We start from the raw sequence: 21,254 nt of genomic DNA on the forward strand, positions 1-21,254 counted from the left end.
TTAACCTTTTAATTGAATTAATCCCCTAACAGAATAGAGTTTTTAAACCGATCTCGTGCTTCAGGGCTTGTTAGACATCATTTTTGATTTTCAATTTCCTATTTTTTTGAAAACCAAAAACAGGAAACAAGAAAAAGGTATTACTTTTTTGTTGTCAGTTTTCAAAATTATCATGATTTTAATACGTGTAAATAATTTTTATTTATTATGGGACATATATCGTATACTTTTAAAAAACAAAAAACCAAAAAAAGAAAACCACAACAATGTCAAACAAACCCTCAGCTATCAGTTATATTGCCGTATTTCCTCTTTCCTACTTACTCCACATATAGAAGTATTTTTATATTGGATCTTTTCCTACTACTTCTAGTTGGCATTGGACTTTATCTATTATTAGTAGCACAAAATTTCCCAATTGTTGAAGGGGCCAAGCCCATGCAATTGAATGAATGAGATAATCACAAAATCAATAAACACATCTTAACCGTCCAATCCCACCTTCTTGACCCCTCCTTCAATTTACCCACTTACCCTAAAACACCCAAAACCAAATCCAGCCGTATTTCCAATTCTCTCTCTTCTTCTCTCTCCTCCGAGTGTGGGCTTCGTTCGATTTCAATCTGTTTCATCAGCCCAGTTTCTGATCGAATTCTTCAACCCCTTTTGATTTAGTGATTTACCCATTTCATTTTTTTTAAAGGTATTCAATTCTATTTCTTTCTCCTCTTTCTATTGATTTGACTTCTTTTGGTTTTTGGGTCTTCGTTTGATTTGTCTGATGAGCCCAGTTTTAGATCGAATTCTGAAACCCCTTTTGATTTCGTGATTTACCCATTAATTTTTTTAAAGGTATTCAATTCAATTTCTCTCTTTTCTCCCACCTTTTTATTGATTTTGGTTGTTGGGTCTTCTTCGTTTGATTTTTTGTTGAGCCCAGTTTTTTTAGATCGAATTCTTCGATCCTTTTGATTTTGTAATTTACCCATTATTATGTTTAAAGGTGTTCAATTTCTTTCTCCTTCTCTTCTATTGTTTAATTGTATTCTATCAAATTTAATCGAATTTGAATCTATTGGCGGGTTAATTCTGGGCTTTTGTTTTTGTGATTCAAAGGGTTTAACTTTGATTTATTTTGGTTATTCTGTTATGTATGTTGTTGTTTGTTTGTTTCATCTGTATTTATGACATTAATTGCTGGTGGGTTTGGGGTTGTAGGAATTGGAAGAACATATTGATTATATTCTAGTTTATTTTTGCGTTTGATGAAATAAATATTGAGAATTGTGGGTTGTTGCAATTGATTTTATGGGTTTTTGGTGTTGTTTGTGGAGGTTTTAAGTATACATTGCTTGCTATCAGTGAAGGTTTATAGACTGGGATTTTGATTAATTAAAGGATACTGGATGCAAATTGAGGTGCGAGGGGCTTAATTTGCATAGTGAAACTTGAATTTTGAGGTTTTGTGGTGTTTTTTTTTGGTTATGTGCACCTTATTGGATGGTTTCTTATTTGACGATTCATGTTAGTGGACCTCAAATCATTTTGGAACTTAGGCGTTGTTGTTGTTGTAGTAGTAATAGTAGTTATGTGCACCTTCAAAGATCATTGTTTGTTGTTTCGGAATTGGGAGGTAAATTGTAATGAACTATCAATTGCAATTATACAGTGAAGTAAAAGGGATTATATTCAGATTTTAGAACTTTTGAGGGCTTCTTGGTATTTCTTATGAGCATTTTTGGAACTTGTAGAATATAAGCTTTTATAAGATAGAATAGTTTGACAATGTTGTTTTCAGTGTATCTGTTTTGTTAGTTTATGCTAGTTATAATACTTTAAATGCCAGAATTTTTGCTCAAACTATCTCGTTATTGTACATTCTGCAGTTTTTGGCTTCATTTGAGTTATGACGACCACTGATGAAAACAACGAAATGGTAGATTCACAACAGGCTGATGCACTGCCTGGAGCTGAAAATTCTGTGAAGGTAAAGCCAGAGCGAGCTGAACCAGAGCGTGTGGATAAGGAGGTTGCTAACTCGCAGCCTATTGGTGAACAAGTTGATCCTCAGAGTGCTGGTAAACAGGCTGAGTCAGAACATGTGAACAATGAGCTTGCTCATCCTGAGCCGCTTGGTGAGGATGTCTTACAAACACCACCAGTCTCTTCAGAGGATGGGCATCCACAATTAGTCAACTCAGAGCATGTCCATTCACAGCCTGAGAGTGTAGAAGAAATGCATTCGCAGCCTGTCAGCATGGAGCATGTGCAATCACAGCCTTCGGAATTTGTTCAACCACAGACAGTTTCTGCTGAGCTTGTTCATCCGGACCCAGTCAACACAGAGGTGGTTCATCCTCATCCTGGCAGTGCAGATCTCGTGTATACTCAGCCTCTTGATTCCATTGATGAAAACAACGAAATGATTGATACAGAAGAAGCTGATGCGCAGCCAAGAGAGGCAGAGTTTGCAAATTCACAAGCAGAGCATCCAGTGACTGTGAAACCAGAACGAGTTGCACCAGAGCCAATGGACATGGACATGGGGGAACAAGTTGATCAACATGCTACTGGTGAAGAACATGTGAGTACCGAGCTTGCTCACCCTGAGCCGCTTGGCGAGGAGGTTGTTTATCCACCACCAGTCTGTTCTCAGGATATGCATCCACAGTCTGTTGGTGCTGAGCATGTGCTTTCGCATCCGGTCACTATGGAGATGGTTCATTCCCAGCCTGGAACTGCAGATCTTGTGTATTCCCAGCCTCTTAGTTCAGATATTGTGCATTCGCAACCTATTGCCTCTGAGTTTGTGCATTCCCAGCCAGTCAATGCAGAGCATGTGCATTTTCAGCATGGTAATCTAGAGCCAGTTCATTTGCAACCACTTGGGGTAGAACATGGAAATTCGCATGTTCATGGGGGTGAACTTGTAAACTCTCATGCTGTTGGGATGGAGCTGGTTAATACACAGCCACTCAGCACGGAGGTCCCTAATTCACAGCAAGAAACTCCTGATACCCAACCTAATAAGCGTCGGAAGAAGAAGTCTATAGTCTGGGAGCACTTTACTATTGAAACTGTTGGTGCTGGCTGTAGGAGGGCGTATTGTAAAGTGTGCAAGCAATCATTTGCATACAGTACTGGTTCTAAGGTTGCTGGGACAAGCCACCTGAAGCGCCATATTGCTAAAGGGACTTGTCCTGTTGTTTTGCGTCAGCAGGAGAAGAATCAGTTGTCCCCATATATGCCGAAGAGTGGTGGAACTGATGTTGGTACTGAACACCAACCAAAAAGGCGTTACAGGACCTCTAGCTCACCGTATCTCATCTTTGATCAGGATCGTTGCCGGCATGAGATTGCTAAGATGATAATCATGCATGATTATCCACTTCACATGGTTGAACATCCAGGATTTGTCTCCTTTGTCCAGAATCTTCAGCCTCGTTTTGATATGGTCAGCTTCAACATTGTACAAGGGGATTGTGTAGCAATATTCTTGAGGGAGAAACAGAATCTTCAAAAGTTCATTGAGGGAATTCCAGGGCGAATATGCCTGACATTGGATATGTGGACTTCCAGTCAATCAACTGGTTTTGTTTTTGTTACTGGGCAATTCATTGATAATGACTGGAAGTTGCATCGGAGACTTCTTAATGTTGTGATGGAGCCCTTTCCAGAGTCAGATAGAGCACTTAGCCATGCCATTGGTACTTGTCTATCCGACTGGGGTTTAGATCGCAAATTAGCCTCAATTACATTTAATCAGCCACTGGGTCAAGCTGCATTTGAAAATCTAAGGGCCTTGCTTGCTGTGAAAAATTCTATGCTTCTTGATGGCCAGTTGTTGATTAAGAGTTGCATTGCCCGCACTTTGAGCAGCATGGCCCAAGAAGTGATATCTGCTAGTGAAGCAACTATCAAGAAAATCAGGACCAGTGTGAAGTATGTAAAGACTTCGGAATCTCATGAGGAAAAATTTCTTGAGTTGAAGCAACAGCTTCAGGTGCCATCTGAACAGACTCTTTCTCTTGACAACATCACAAAATGGAATACAACGTATGAAATGCTCCTTGCTGCTTCTGAGTTGAAGCAAGTCTTTTCATGCTTAGATACATGTGACCCTGATTACAAGGATGCTCCTTCCATGGATGATTGGAGTCAAGTTGAGAACATCTGCATGTACCTTAAACTCCTGTATGACACTGCAAATTTGCTTTTGGTAAAACCTACTCCGTCTTCTAACGTGTTCTTCCATGAGGTGTGGAAGATTCAGCTGGAGCTAGCCCGTGCAGCTGCAAGTGATGATCTCTTTGTAGCTGGCCTTGCTAAGCCTTTGCAAGACAGGTTTCTCAAATATTGGAAGAATTCTTGCCTGGTCTTAGCAGTTGCTGTAGCTATGGATCCTCGGTTTAAGATGAAACTTGTGGAGTTCAGTTTCACAAAAATTTTCATGGATGAAGCTCCTGTATACATCCGAAATGTCGATGAGGGAATCCATGAGCTTTTCCATGAGTATGTGACTCATCCTCTTCCATTGACCCCTCTTGAAGATGGGACTGATGGTATTGTCAAGAGAGAAGATCAAGGCATTCTCAACAACAATGGACTTTCAGACTTTGATCTGTATATTATGGAGACAACGAGCCAGCAAATGAAGTCAGAGTTGGATCAGTATTTGGAGGAGTCTCTCTTACCAAGAATCCAAGATTTCGATGTGCTGGGTTGGTGGAAGCTAAACAAGATCAAATATCCGACCCTTTCAAAGATGGCCCGCGATATCTTGACTGTTCCTTTGTCAACTGTATCTGCTGAATCCGTATTTGATTCTTCGTTCAAGGAGATGGACTCGTACAGGTGCTCATTGCGGCCAGAGACTCTTGAAGCCCTCATATGCGCTAAGGATTGGTTACAGCCAGATACAATCAAAGCCCCGAAAGATCTGGTGAAGATGGAACAACTCTGACTTCCAGCTGCTGCTCTTACAATAAAATCTTGCATCATGTCAATGTGTAGGTAGGGTTTTTTTCGATGGATGTTGCTTGTTCATGTGGTTATCCTGATTGTGAAAATGATTCCTGACTCTTAGGCAGTCTTATTGTAAGTCTTTAATTGAGAATTATTCTGTGATTTAGGTAGAGGTCTGTAGGGATTGCGTTAAAGTTACATTTTATGCGAGGCAAGCTTCTGAGCTCGGAACCTTTGTGGCTTACAATCGTTACTGAGTTACGTGCTTTTCGATGCTTGCTGAGCTATGTCTGCTATGTCCTGAATGGGCTCGCTTTACTTCAGCAAGCCTTTTTGTTAGTTTGGATTGGCCTGACTCTATGTAGCATAAGCAAATGTGTGATTTCTTCCTTTATAAAGACAATAATTGGGGAATAAATTTATTAATATGTGCCAAATTGCTATAATTTGATGTAATTTTTTTTTCTTTTGGTTGTTGCACGGCTTGTGTTAATTGTTCCGCAAATCATAAAAGGGTGGAATTTAACTTTGGGCATTGCTTTTGAAGGTGTAATGTCTATTTCTCGAGCGAGTTACCGAGTTTATGGGTATTTTTATGCATGGGTATCGTTCTCTCTTTATGGATCCATTAGTTTAGGATGTCTTAAAAAAAGTTATCCATATCTACATTGTAGTTATGATAAGTTAGGACAATGCGAAAATTAGGACAAAGTGAAAACTATACTTAAAACAACAAGTGTCATTATCATTTATCAATTTTTTTTAACAAGGAAAACTACACAATTATTAATGGTTAGGAGTTAGGACTTGATGGTTGTGCTCTTTTGGTCCTCTTTTCAACGAAAATGACTTGATCGTGGAAATGGGCCTTTTGGAGTTCATCGTAAAATCTAGGCCCAATAATTTGTGCGGCCCATAAAATTGGGCTACTTGAACCCAAATTCATACCTCCTCCAATTCTCCTATTTTTTTCATCGAGGCCTCGAGGGGTTTGCATTTTCTACCTCCTACAATTAGAGCTGTCAATTCGGGTAAACAGGTCGGGTTTGGATCAGACAAGAGTGAGTCGGGCCAACTCGGGTCGGGTCATTTCGGATCAATTCCATAACCTATGCGGGTCTGGTTTCGGTTGGGTCATGCTTGAGTCGGGGCATACTTCTTATCGGGTTTGGGTCGGGTTAATAACAGGTCTGGTTACATTCGAGTTGGGTGAACAATAGGCCGGGTTTAATTCGGGTTTTCACGGGTTAGGGTAATTCTCGGGTTCGAGTCGGATTCGGTTCAAGTCAATAATTTGCGGGTTAGAATTAGGTCGGGTCATTCTCGGGTTTGAGTCGGGTTCGGTTCAAGTCAATAATATGCGGGTTATAATCTTGTTGGGTCATTTTCAAGTCGAGCCATTCTCGGGTTCAAGTCGAGTTCGATTCAAGTCAATAATTTACGGGTTATAATCAGGCTGGGTCATTTTCAAGTCGAGTCATTCTTGGATTCAAGTCGGGTTATGTTCAAGTCAATAATTTGCAGGTTACAATCAGGTCGGTCATTTCCAAGTCAGGTCATACCCGAGTTCAACTAATTATAAATAGATAATTATCATTTTTATCAAGCTAATTATTTCCTTTGACTATAATATACAATGCCTCTTTTGAGTATTTATTAGCCAGTTGGACTCTCGTATGGTATTAGGGACCTGGTAAACATTTCGACAATTTTTATTTTCGGGTGAAAAAAAGTTTAAAAAATTCCAAAATTGAAGGTTGATATCCACGCTTTTGAGAAATTTTGGAGTTTTCGAGTAGAGCTATCAATTCGGGTAAACGGGTCGGGTTTAAGTCGGTAAGAGTGGGTCGAGTTAACTCGGGTCGGGTCATTTCGGATTAATTCTATAACCTATGCAAGTCGGGTTTGGGTTTGTTCATGCTTGAGTCGAGTTACGTCGGGCCATACTTTTTATCGGGTTTGGGTCGGGTTAATAACAGGTCGGGTTACATTCGGGTCGGGTGAACAATAGGTCGGGTTTAATTTGGGTTTTCACGGGTTAAAACGGGTTAGGGTAATTCTCGTGTTCGGTTCAAGTCAATAATTTGCGGGTTATAATCTGGTCGGGTCATTTTCAAGTCGAGTCATTCTCGGGTTCAAGTCGGGTTCGATTCAAATCAATAATTTGCGGGTTATAATCAGGTTGGGTCATTTCCAAGTCGGGTCATTCTTGGATTCAAGTCGGGTTATGTTCAAGTCAATAATTTACAGGTTACAATCAGGTCGTGTCATTTCCAAGTCAGGTCATATTCGGGTTCAAGTAACTATAAATAGATAATTATCATTTTTATCAAACTCATTATTTCCTTTAACTATAATATACATAATACATGGCAAAATTGGCAATATACTAGGGAACTACAGTGGCGGATGCAAGGCTATTTGATGGGGTCCCTTGACCTCACTTGTATATGAATTTTTTTTTCCCTATAAAGCTGCTTATATTTTTAATCAAATGACCCCATTGAAATAATCAAATGTGTTTTGATCCCATTTAATTTTTTTCCTGGATCCGCCATTGGGGAACTATAGTTTATAATTTAGGAAGATAATTATCTCTTTTGACCATACAACAAATATATACTATATTTAACTCTTAAATTTGAGGATGATGTTCTTTTCTTTTGCTGGTCTGTACTGACTTGGTCTCCCTAGACAAAATGCTTTGATCAACAATAATAAGGTAGTCTAAATTGCATTTAAGGTGATTTAAAATCGGGTAAGAAACAATTTGGGTTAAAATTACGTAGGGTCAATAACAAGTCGTGTTGATTTCGAGTCGGGTTAGTAACAGATTGGGTTGAATATGAATTTTTTGGTCGGGTTTGTAATAGATCTGGTGAAAATTCAAGTCTGGTCAATAACAAGTCGAGTTGAATTTGGGTCAGGTTAATAACAAGTCGGGTTGATTTCGAGTCAGATTTGTAACAGGTTGGGTTAAATTCAGGTCGGGTTAGGAACGGGTCGGGTAATTCAGGTCAGGTTAGTAACAAGTCGGGTTAGATTTGGATTTTGACGGTTTAAAACAGATTTGGGTAAATTTCCGCTCAAGTCGGGTTCGGTTCAGTTGAATAATTTACGGGTTACATTCGGGTCGGGTCATTTCCAGGTAAGTTCATGTTTGGGTTCGAGTCTCACATACTCGAGTCTAGGGTTGGTTTCAGGTCGGATTTGGGTCACCATTTTTTCGGGTTCAGATGGTTTAGTTAATAATCGGGTTTGAGTCGGTATTTCGTGTCGCGTCAACTTTTGACAGCTCTACCTCCAATGCTTTTTTTTTTTTTTTTTTTTTTTTTTTTTTTTTTAAAAAAAAAAAAGGAAATTCTCCTTACTTTTCTTTATTATTTTTTTTAATTGGGTTTTTCAGATAACAAATTCCAAAAAAAACTTGATTTTAAAAGCTGAGATAATAATTTCTTAGACTGTAATTTTTAGTTTTTTTTATTCTTTTTGTTTATATTGCAATAGTAGATAAGGAGTACTGTAATATTTTTCTTATGTGATACAATCTTGCTCTTCCGCTGTATACTTCTTCGGAAAATGAAGCTTAAAAATTAAATGTAATTGAGTTATAGAAAAATTAAATTCATTTAGGGCTTGTTCTCTTCCGTTGAAATTCAGTTCAGTTCAGCTCAGTTCAGTTCAGTTCAGTTCAGTTCAGTTCAGCTCTTAATTTACGTCTAATGACGACAACAACAACAACAACAACAACAACAACAACAACAACAACAACAACAACAACAATAATAATAATAACAATAATAATAATAATAATAACAATAATAATAATAATAATCAATAAGTAATAAATAATAAATAATAAATAATAATAATAATAATAATCATCAATAAATAATAATAATAATAACAATAATAATTGAAATAATAATACTAATAATAATAATCAATAAATAATAATAATAACAACAATAATAATAATAATAATACTAATAATAATAATCAATAAATAATAATAATCATCAATAATAATAATAATAATAATAATAATAATAAGAATATGTACATTTGTATATACACATATGTATAGTAATAAATAATCAATAAATAATCAAAGATCACTAATCCGTAGTTAAAAATCACTAATTAATAAGTTCAGTTCAGTTCAGGTGAGTTCAGACAATCGGAACAGGCCCTTAATAACATTTTTTTTGAATAAGAAAAAACTTCAAAATTTTGCAACAATAGGATCAGATCTATAACAAGCTTAAGCTGCATCTTTCTAACATATGAAGGTGAGGAAAAAAATCAATATCAAAAAAGAAATTGTTGGGAAAAAAAAATAGTATTTCTCTCTTTGTGTATTCAAGATGAGAATAACTCAATAATACTCCCTCCGTCCCCTTTTGATATATAGTCCCAAAATATTCACCCCATTTGGTTTTTTCAACAACCACTAATATTAAATTTTTACCAAAATTCCCTCCAATTTGCAGCAATATATGTGCAAAGTTAACTTTTCTATGTAAATTTTGTTTTCCCATTTACTTTTATTACTTACTCTCTCTACTTTTTTGCACACCCAATGTCAATATACTTTTTCAGTGTACTTTAACTATTCTTATTTGTGTTTATTAGGGGTCTGTTCTCATTGACTGAACTCAGCTGAACTGAACTGAACTGAACTGAGCTGAGCTGAACTGAACTGAATTGAAATGAATATTTTATAAGAGAAGAAAATTAAGAGCTGAACTGAACTGAACTGAAATGAATATTTTATAAGAGAAGGAAATTAGGAGATGAACTGAACCGAACCGAACTGAAATGAATATTTTATAAGAGAAGGAAATTAGGAGCTGAATTGAACTGAACTGAACTGAGCTGAATTGAATTGAACTGAACTGAACTGAACTGAGCTGAACTGAACTGAACTGAATAGAGCTGAACTGAACTGAACTGAATTTCAACGTAAGAGAACAAACCCTAATTCCCATGAAAAATTCCCATAAGGCCGGGACTATCAAAATGGGACAGAGGGAGTATTTGTGTTTATTAATTCCCGTGAAAATTTGTGTTCAATGAATGTTCTCCGTTTCTTTTTAGTTGACACATTTCTTTAGTCACGATTGCCAATGCTCAACTTCAACCGTTTAAATCTTTAATTACCGATAAGCAAAAATTATGAAAAGTTATATTTTGAAAATATATATCGTGACGAATCTAACAAGATCCCACATGATTATATTTTTCATTACGTATAAAGCATAAATTACGGTCAAATGAGAGTGTGTGAATAGTGTTTAAAGTCAAAACGTGTCAACTAAAAAAAATGGAGGTGGTATACTTTATTCAAAAACTTTAACTTTTTCTTTTAAAAAAAAATTGACTTTTAAGCTAGAAATCATCATATATGGTAAAGTGATATATATATATATATATATATATATATATATATATATATTTCTTTTTTAACGGGATGCAAAGTGAATATCGTGACACATAATTGAGATGGAAGGAGTAATTAAATTAATAATTACTCCGTACCATTTACTATAAATTATTTTATCCATAATTAGATGGTTAAATGAAAAGGATGTCACTTCTACACTGACAAAAAATCAGGGTGCATGAAAAATTCCAATGTAAATGTTCCAAGTACTCTTTATACACGTGCATATCTGAATTTTCCATTCTGTCACTCTTTGTCACTGATCTTTGGAATGTTCCTCTCAATTAATACCTTATTTTTAAGTTTATTTTAACAATTTTAATGCCATATTATTAACTCTAATTACATAGTTTTAATACGTATAATTTGTATGGACAGTGGACAGCTTAGTCAGTAGAGTTTTATTATTCATCTTGTCAACCGACCATGTGTGAACACCAATAACATCCAAACATAATTCAACTTTGTCAGTTAATTGGTTCTCCTAATTTGTCTATTATTGTTGTAATCAGGATTTTTTTTTAATTTTTATTATAAAAATATAATAAAATATGTCTCCATTAATTTGTGTTAGGGAGGATGCATAAAATTATATAAATCAAGCTTATGGAAAGAAAATTAACATTGTTATAATATAATTAAGGGAGTACAATACAATAATTACAAATTTTGGCCTAGAATAAACTTCTTCCTTGTTAATTTGAATATTCTTATTATTACTTATTGTATTATAATTATAATAAATCTCAATAAGATTTTTATTAGACAATCAAATATACCATGTAGTATTTGTAATAATACACATTGTATGGTACAAACTCACTAATTTTTTTGTGAACCTTCCTTAATTTAGCAATAAGTATGCAATGCAATTTTGTTGTACCATACATACAATGAACGTTATCTAACTATTTATAAAATTACTTTCGTACGCTATTAATTAACAAACTTTTATTCTACTCAATTTACACCATTATTATAATAATAAGTCGAAGGCTGGTCAATAGCCTTGTTAACTCCCACTCCCACTCCCACGTACTAACATACATTAAGTATAAAATAAAAGATCGAATTATATCCCTTATAAGATCAAAACATCATTTTCTCTTATAAAAAAACTTGGGCTTCACTCGATATAAGACGATAGACAACACAAAAATAATACTTGTATATATACATACAGTATGAAACACGAAATGGAACACCTAAAAATGAAGAACAATGTCTATTTACGAGTATATACTTAGCTTTTCAAATTGTTGAACTAATAATTCAACAATTACATAGTAAAATTGTACCAATTTGGGACATAGGTTAAATTTAAATATGGTTTTACTAGAGTCTAGGATGATTTAAGGTTTCAAAATGTTAACAGTAGTTGAACTGTACTGTTGGACTTAGGCTTATGTGCTTTATTAGAAGTTTCACTAGCTGGCCCCAATGTAAAGTTATTTTATTAATTATTTAAGGGATAATTGTCAAATTGTCAATTAATATGGCTATCTTAGTATTGTGCACATCTATAAATGATGGAGAGATTCAATTTAATTAGCATTGTCGTACATATATACATGCATGATGCATACATTTATATTTTGAACTAGCCTCTAAATCTCTTCTGCGAATGCGTTCTATACACCTGAATTTCATTAATTTATTAATCATATATCTATTATATTGCTCATAATTAGACTGATTAGAAATTGAATTGATAGGTAAACTACATACAGAGTAGTAATTTTGTTAAATGATCTAAGTAAAAAATGTATAAGTAATTATCTAGAGCAATGTCACATATATAAGTGCTAGGGTTCTTTTTATTTTTAAAATATTTATCACTTCTTGCACCCGCTCTCTTTATTCGAAACGACGTTTACACTTGAAAATTTGTCATTTTCCTATACACAATTTTAATTAACTGTTGTTTTTTGATAACGTGTTCTATTCACTGATTTGAACTTACCTGAACTTATCTGAAATTTTTAGATCTTATTAAAACTTATTTTAGTTGTCTACACTGAACTTATCACACCTGAAATAAGTGAAAATAAGATGAACAACACATACCCTAAATATTTAACCATACAGTATGGTTGAATTAATCTCAAAAATTATATTCTCAAAATATCAATCTATCGTCTTTTATCTTATAAATACATAATTAGAGATGTTAATACTCAGAGCTCTATATCAACATTGGTGAAAAGTTTAAATGTAACCAATTAGTTTGAAAGGGATCGGAGGAGTATATTATAATAGTGACTTAGTTTTAGTTTGCTTTGCTTCCTTTACAATACGTAGTATATTTTTAAATTTACTTTTATTTATAGAATTTGGTTGAAGTTCACATTGAACAACCGAGGTAACTTAAAAAGTGGAGGAAGAAACAATTTATTCCTAGCTATTCACACAAAACAAAATCACATATTTCATGTTATATTGAGTATTGACCCATACTTCCATAACATGAGTATATTAAAATGGGTTGTATAATTTTTATGTCTAGTTTTTTTTGGACTTCAAAATTCATTGGATTTTGTAATAAACATACCTTTCTTTTCTAGAATATAAAACTAGTTTCTTGCATCAACTTCCATACCCCAAATGTTAGCCATGCTATAGTTTCTCATTAATAATAACTAGGAATTTACAACCCACCTCATCACATCTAAAATTAAAAAAATTAATTAAAATTTTGTAAATTCTATAAGAAAACACATGAAAGTGTATGATTGAGCATCAAATCGAATAATGCGCCAGTTGTAAATGGTTCCACTTAACCGGCAAAAGATGGCCAAAAATGTTAGTGAAAGAAGAGGAAAATAGGAGGTGGGGGTGGTTATTAATTACTAATTATTAAATTAAGACTAACCAAATCACATCAACATAATTGGTTAATTAGTGAAAAGACTGCCCTAAACAAAAAAGAGTGATTGCCAGCTAATTTAATCAATCAAGATCAGATAATAATAATGAAGATTAAACATGCAACCAATTAAGATTTACATCAACCAATCTCTCGTGATTTATGAACATTCCTGGATAGATCGTACAATTACATGACAAAACTTATTTTATATTATCATATAACTTTGTTGAATTATTATTCCATATGCTTGGTGTCATTAGATCGATGTCCATCCAAGAGCACTGTGAATGAAATAGTTATGTTGAGGCAAGTAATACTTTATTGGTGTAGCATTAGTCGCGGAGTTAGATTTTGAAGACAATGTGTCGATATTATGTTTATGGGTGTTAAAAACTGTAAATAAATCACTTCATATAAATCACTTCATATAAGTGTTACTTCGTGATTTTTATTTTTGACTGGGATTTAGGCGATATCTTGTTCACCTTGGTGCTTCCCCAATCCTCACTAGTCACTATGTAGTATGTATACAACGAGTAGATTGTATATCGTGAGGATTAATGGTTTTTACTTCAAACGGGGTTTGTCAGGCTAGGTGACAATCGCGACACCTTAGCTTGTTCACCCTATGGCGGCTTCCCCACTACGCAGCGTGTTTACGAGTAGATTGCATATAGTGTGGAGTAAAGAAAAGGCTTGGTCAGTTAGTACACTCTTTTATTTGAAAGCCTAATATGGACCATGCCTGCTTATTTAATTTCATCTAGGTTGAGGAAACTTAAGTCAACATATCTCAAAGGCCGTTATAAAGTAAATAACGATTGTGAATTATGACTTTTGTTTGGTAAACCAATGTTACATGTACGGCAAATAGTGGTATTTTGGACTTTGGTGACTGATTTACAACTTTTTCCTAGATTTTTGCTTGCTAGCAAAGACTTCTAATTTGGCACGAGTAATGAGTAGGCTCATAAATGTATGTGCTTCATTAAGGGCGAATGAACGACATTTGATAACCCATACTTGTAATTAAACAATAATTTTTCCATCATGTAAAAACCTTTAATAAACATAAAACTCGCTCTGTTAACCTTAAGGCAATGTGTTATTTGTTAGCAATCGAGTTTTGTTTATGTATCAGTGATCAACTCCTTGTTATAAACTCTCTTTTATTTTCGCCTAGTTGAGAATCATCAACCTTTTCCTAACCTTTTATTTTTAAAAGGCCTTCTCCTAAACTTTTCATTAAGACATTATTCACCATCCTAACAAATATGTTATGAGTAATTATCAAATTCAATGAACTAAGGTCATTACAACATTTTTCATATTCTTAAACTTATCCCTCCACAAAACACTACACTACACCTTATACATAGTTGTACCTTAAACGTAGATTTAAAAATAGGGACTTAAAATTCTGAATAGCAAAAAAAACCGATCTCATGAGATTCATTTGAGTATAAATGTGCATATATTATTATACTATACATACCTTGGTGTCTTGTAGGTTGTACTTGTACCCCATAACATATGATTAGTGATATGCCATTTTTTTTCCTATACAACATTGTATACTATATACAAATACAATATAGTATAGTATAGTATAGACTAGAATATATAGTAGCATATAATATAATTATGAATTAAAAATAAAATAGGTAAGTTAAAAAAAAGATGGACATCGTACAAATAGAAAGAGAGTGGCAGCCTCTCCGACAAGGAAACCTCCGTCCCGCGATAAACGGGGTAGACGTCACGTTCCCCCACCGTGGGTCACCCTCACATGCCACCATGTGATTTCACCTATTTTCCTTTTTTTTTTGGGCTACATAATTTTATTTATTTTTCAAAAAGTATAAAAAAAATTTACGTAAATTTTTAATAGCTTTCAATGCACACATTTGATTATTAATATCTTTAGTTCGTTACATAAAAATAAATTTTATAAGCAATTTAATTTTCACTGAGATAAGGCAAAAGGATCAAAATTTGAGTAAGATTATACTTTGTCCCTTGATCAATAAAATGCATTAGCTCGCTTGCCCTAAAAAAATAATAATAATAATTCTAGCTATTTATGTTGGACTATATAGTTCACTAAAACCAAAAAAAATAAAAAATAATAATAATAATAATAATAATAATAATAATAAAAGAAGAAGAAGAAGATAGTTCTTCCATCACAAAAAAAAAAAAAAAAAAAAAAAAAAAAAAAAAAAAAGAAGATAGCTCTCTAAAAAGAACAAATTATGTCTAGTAATTTAAGATATATTCTTTTTACTCCTCCATTGCTTGTACTACATTCCGTATAATTTTAAGTACGGAATATGCTTATAAAAAAGGGATTATCTATTTTCTAATGGCTTTTTATCCTCATGAATGTCTAGTAGTATAGTCACAATAATATTCTAAGTAATTATAAATTTTAAGCAAGTAAGTTGCAATAAGTAGCGTTATGTATGCTTATTATTAGCTGACTCAAAATGATACTTATAAAGCGTTAATAATGAGCGTGAATGCTTAAAGCCTTAAACTATTACAAATTACAATTACATGTATATCGTGTATGATCTTGCATACCTCTTTAAGCTTTATTTGTACACCTAAAATGTGGGGGCATGAGAGAAGGAATAATTGGGTCTTAACTTGACAATTTTGGATACCTAACACAACTCATTGGCTAAGCCCAACAAAGGTTTGCCCTTTTCTTACTTTGTTACCACCAACTGTTGTGTTGCTCAAAAGTTGTTTCTCCGGCTAAGGCCGATTACTTCACCGGTCAATGCAGGTTTAGGATTAGTTGATTTATATCTATTTTGAAAGTGAATTATTATAGTTTTGAATTTAAAAGTTTAAACCATTATAAGCTCGTATATTATAATATGTATTTATATTTTGTAAATCAAATACCTTTTAACGATATAGTATAGATTGCCCCCATTCTAATTATCACAAAGATTGTTGTATGTGTATTGTCCATACAAAATATTTCAAGTTGCACACAGAACTTGCAAGAACGCGCAGATGCTTATGTAATTAATCAATCAAGTATTTTATTCTACTACGCATTGGATCTCAATCTCTTAGGCAAGGACTGTGTGTTTTGATTTGCCTTTTATTAGACATACTATCGATCAACAATTGATATGCCCTTTGATTCTAAGAATTCATCTGTTGCAAACTGTGTGTTGCGAAAATTTGTAACGAGTGCACATTGCTAGCTAGTGTCATTCAATCCATCCTTAATATACTATTGTATATAAATATATACACGTGATGCGTGTGTGACATGTCATATATATGCACTATCTTAAATTTTATAAATTAATCCATATATATAATATGATAAAGTGTTGAAAGCCTAAGTTACCTTAAATAATAATTAGAGTTGTCACCTACAAGCACCTTTAACTAAATTTGATGGTCTGTTCAAAAAAAAAAAAAAAAAAAAACTAAATTTGATGGTACTAAAAAGAGTTATATTGAGACTTTGCACAGCATGTTAATAATAAGTGAGCATTGTGCATACCCCTTTAACATCATATTTGCGATGTACTAATCATCTGAAAATTACCAGCTAAAATAACTAGTTTTTATCAAATAACTCTTGTAATTAACTTGCTTAACAGTTTCAACATGCTATCAATTTAAACTACCACACGTGGAAGTTCATTTGTCTCAAATCACCGAGGTAGTTGATCGAAATGTTCAAAAGGAATTGGTTGTGTTTGATGAATAACTTAAATTTGAAACCTGAAGCTGATTTTGATTGGTTTATTTTATTAAGTAATACAAGATAATTGTGGGTAGGTAGTTTAGGCAGGATTTTAAATGTAAATGGGATATAAGGGCGTGTTCACTTCAGCTTAATTTCAATTCAGTTCAGTTCAATTTAGTTCAGCTCCAATCAGTTTAGTTCAGCTTTTAATTTCAATTCCTTCTTTCACAAGCTATTCATTTCAGCTCTATTTAGTTCAGTTCAGTTCAGCTCCAATCAGCTCAGTTTAGTAAATGTGAACAAGCCTTAAGTGTCATTTCACCATAAATTAATGAATAAGTTAATTTAAAAAACTCCTAAAAAAAGAGATGTTTCAAAAAAAGCTTATTTAATTCGCGGAATAAGCTCTTTGAATGAGTTTCCCACCAAATACCTCAAATTAGCTCATTTAACAGTTTTTTTATTTTATTTGTTTTTTTAAAAAAAAAATCCTAATATTGGTCAAATAAGCTAATTTTGCTAAAAAAACTGTTCACCAAACATAGCCATTAAAAAGTGAAGGGCTACTATTGGTATCTATGAGTAGTTTAATTTTAGGGTTGTGACCTTGTTGGTTACATTATTGTTAAATTTTTATTTGTTCACCCTCTTTTTATTGAATTTTATTGTTAAGCCTTATTTAAATTGATTGAAATTCATTTTAAAAGACAAAAATTGATTCTACTAATTACATAGTAAATACTTTTTATAAGTGAAAAAATTAAGGCCTGAGTCATGTGTAACAATGTTTTTTTGAAACAAATCAATTCATTAATAAAAAACTATCCCGCATCTACAAACAACACGCATTTGCCTAAAAAAAAAGTAACAACACGCATGACACATGATGCATTCATATATATTTGATACCAAACTGAATTGTTATAAAAAAAATAATAAAGTTTAAATGGACAATCAATCAATTATACCAATTAATCACCAAATAACGATTTATCAACAATAAATTAAATTGTTAATGTTTCATTAGGAAAAAAAAAACTCTAGTTACAATTTTTGAAAACAAGGTTAGATGAGTTTTATTTTATTATTATTATTATTATTATTATTATTATTATTATTATTATTATTATTATTATTATTATTACTCCGTATTATTTTTAAGGATAATGCTTTAGGGCTGCATATAAGCATTAAATATACTTTCTTTTTTAGTATTAAGTTAACAATTTATCGACATTCACAAGTAAATCGGTGTAATAAATGTTTATTAATTGTCAATTCTTTTCATTTTTAACTTCTTTTATACCGCCCTTAGGGATGCATATATCTTTTTCTTATTTTTAATAAATGGTGGCTACATTAAAAAGGAAAATAGAAAAGATGAAAAAATCCTTTTTAATTAATTTATCTTAATTTTTAATCCAATTTCATTTTTAATATTTTTTAATCCAATTCCTTTTTATTAATTTTTTTCCCAAAAAAAAAAATAAAAATAAAAGGAGTAAAAGGGGGATGATGAGTTAAAAAAAGAAAAAAAAAAAAAAAAAAAAAAAAAAAAAAAAAGCCAAAACCAATTATTCTTCTCGGGATTGGTGGTAAAAGGACTTTATTTTCAGCTATTTATACCCCTTCTTCCTACCCCCCTTAACCTACGCCTCCCATTCATTCTTCTTTTCTTTCTCTCTCCACTTTTTTTTTTTTTTTTCTTTTCTAGGGTTTTTTTTTTCATAGCCCCTTTCATCATATCTCTATGATTATATCAAAACCATATTATATATACCATTTTCTCGTATAATATATGGTTCTATTTTTATTTTTCCACAGCTTTCTTGAACTGCATCTCTATTTTTCATGATATTTTTCATGATTTCGGTAATTCTTGTAAAAAACAAAATGTGAAAATTCTGGGTTGCGGTTCAATAAAGCTGTGGGAAGATACAAATAGAATCACCCAATTATTCTCGAAGAATTTTTATTTATTTGATAGTATATTCAAGAATCAAGATCCATCCTTTATTATTTGCTGATGATACGGGTATTTTTTAGATCTAATTTTGTTAATTATTATCACGGATTTTATCTTTTCAGGGTTGGATTTATAAATTTATTATTTTGATGGGTGAAATTATTTTATATTTTTAAAATTATGTTTATTTTTCATTTTAATTTGGATGAAAAAGGGAGAAATTTCTTCTTTGTTGGTCTAACCCTAGTCCCAATAAAGATGGATTTTTTTTTTTTTTTGAAGTGTATATTAATGGGAAAATCTCCCTTATTAGTTAGACTGAAAAATGAATTGAGGCATGCTCAAGAAAAAAAATATTCCTTAACATAATTAATTTTGTTTTTATTTGATGTGATTAATATAAGTAAATTTTCAATTTCCATTCTTTCATCTATGATAGATATATATGTGTCGTTTTTTTTCAATCGATATGATGTGTATGTCATGTTTACATACGTTTTCATTTGATATGATTTTTATTTGTAATTTTTTTATTAGAGTGACGATGTTGGAACTAATCTTGCATACATACAATACATTCCTTGCACACCTTTTTCTCTTTGGTTGAGTTTTGTCTATTACAGATAGATCCATACAGTAATATGTAGTTCGATTTGAATTGGATTGGACTATGAAAGTTGAAGGAATTTTATTTACAATTGGAGATTTTCACTCTATGTTGATTTCTATCTCTTTCTAGTTCTTTTATTATGTAACTGATTATTGGTGGCCTCTTTTTCATGGTCCCTTATATTTTTTTGCTGTATATTTTGTTTTTTCCTTTGTCACTTTGTTAATGTTTATTTTATGTCATCCCCTTATCTTAACTTATACATATACATATAAATATATATAATCTAAATCATACAATAAGATTGAAGTTAGTTCGTGCTCATTTAAAAAATACTATTGGCACAAAATTCTTCATTAGTTTGAACACACATTGTTGACTCATTCATCTTTATTCTTGCTATTTATTTTCATTTTTGGTTATTGTAAAACTATGTAAAACCTATACATGACCAAATGAAAAATAATATTACATTGTGTTGAATTCCAGGCGTGAGATTTGGGTTCGATTCGAGACTTAACAAAGTTCCAAGACAAAGAAATAATGTAGTCTTCAAAGGCATTTCTTATTACTTGTACTTGAGCTTAGCTTCTATATTATGTTTGATTAGTTTTTTAAAATTGCAATCTTTCTCAATCAAAGAAGCTAACTAAAAGAGGGAGTAGGTGTTCAAATAAGTGCTAATTGCATCAAATTATCATAATTACTTATACCTACTTAAATTTTGTGATTAAATGCTCTCTCTATCTAGGGCATGGAGATAATGTTCAAGTTTTTTCGACCACTAAAAAGTTATAGATATGACACGACTTTATCAAAATAATATCCCTATCGTCAATTTTTAACCTAACATATCTAAGCGCGATATATATATATATTGTTTATTACTTTCCGAAGGAGGAAGTAAGTTGATCCTAGGACATGACATGAAGATATCAATGAAAGAGACTGTATAGAGTTCCTTTACAACTAGACTATGTGATTGTATATGTAGTGTAGTTGTAAAGAAGTATTAGAAGCAGAGAATCTCTTGATACTATTGAATGAAGAAACGGACCACGATATTAATAGGTTTTGCTAGATGACTTTGATGAATTTATCCCCACAAAAATGTGCAAATTGTATTTTATTTGATTTATTTTTAATTTTTAGGAGGCTTTTAAACCATTCACATGGAAACTATGGGTTAGGTGAGGCTTTTATGATGAGAAAGGTACTTGTGAATATTGTGACTAAGATAAAAACAAAAATAACCATCACTTTGCATGAATTTTAGGAGTTTATCATTCATATACATGTAAAGAGCACAATTTGGGAGCAAAAGGGAATACTATTAGCCTTTTGTTTGTTGGAATTGAATTTTTGGTATTTTTTTCCTAGGGTGTGTAAATCTTCATGACCTTAAATCCTACACTCATGTTTATCTTATTCTTCTCAATGAACAAATCGTGCTTTTGTCATATCAAAAAGCTTGAGTTATCGAAAATCAATCAATTGTGATCTTAATTACTTAAGTTTTTCTAAATACAAGTTTAGTTTAATGCCGTAATACAAGGATAAAAAGGCTTAAGTCACGAGTAAGATTCACATTCTTTTTCATATTGCAATATAGATCTTGCTTAAATGTTGTTTTCTACAATTGTGATGTACCTTGTACATATGTAGTACATGTAC

At 32.5% G+C, this 21,254-nt stretch overlaps 1 protein-coding gene and 1 long non-coding RNA gene across 3 annotated transcripts; both read left to right on the forward strand.

Moving 5' to 3' along the window:
• The first annotated feature begins 465 nt into the window (after positions 1-465).
• LOC110725597 (zinc finger BED domain-containing protein DAYSLEEPER-like) lies at positions 466-5,511 on the forward strand. Of its 2 annotated transcripts, none has more exons than XM_021905061.1 (2): positions 466-703; positions 1,887-5,511. In XM_021905061.1, the coding sequence occupies exon 2, from the start codon at positions 1,907-1,909 to the stop codon at positions 4,961-4,963; it is 3,057 nt and encodes a 1,018-aa protein (XP_021760753.1). In that variant the 5' UTR covers positions 466-703; positions 1,887-1,906; the 3' UTR covers positions 4,964-5,511. The 2 variants fall into 2 exon arrangements, with proteins under 2 accessions (XP_021760753.1, XP_021760754.1); XM_021905062.1 differs by lacking the exon at positions 466-703 and adding an exon at positions 710-852.
• A 13,102-nt stretch (positions 5,512-18,613) lies between these two features.
• On the forward strand, positions 18,614-21,040 carry LOC110725598. Its single transcript, XR_002512198.1, has 2 exons — positions 18,614-19,039; positions 20,070-21,040. It is a non-coding gene; the product is annotated as an uncharacterized LOC110725598 (long non-coding RNA).
• Positions 21,041-21,254: the final 214 nt, after the last annotated feature.

Source organism: Chenopodium quinoa, unplaced genomic scaffold, assembly GCF_001683475.1.
Source record: "Chenopodium quinoa cultivar QQ74 unplaced genomic scaffold, ASM168347v1, whole genome shotgun sequence".
Classification (NCBI taxonomy): domain Eukaryota; kingdom Viridiplantae; phylum Streptophyta; class Magnoliopsida; order Caryophyllales; family Amaranthaceae; genus Chenopodium; species Chenopodium quinoa.

Excerpts from the sequence above, each read along its gene's own strand:
- LOC110725597 (XM_021905061.1), top strand. The coding sequence starts at position 1,907 with ATGACGACCACTGATGAAAACAACGAAATGGTAGATTCACAACAGGCT.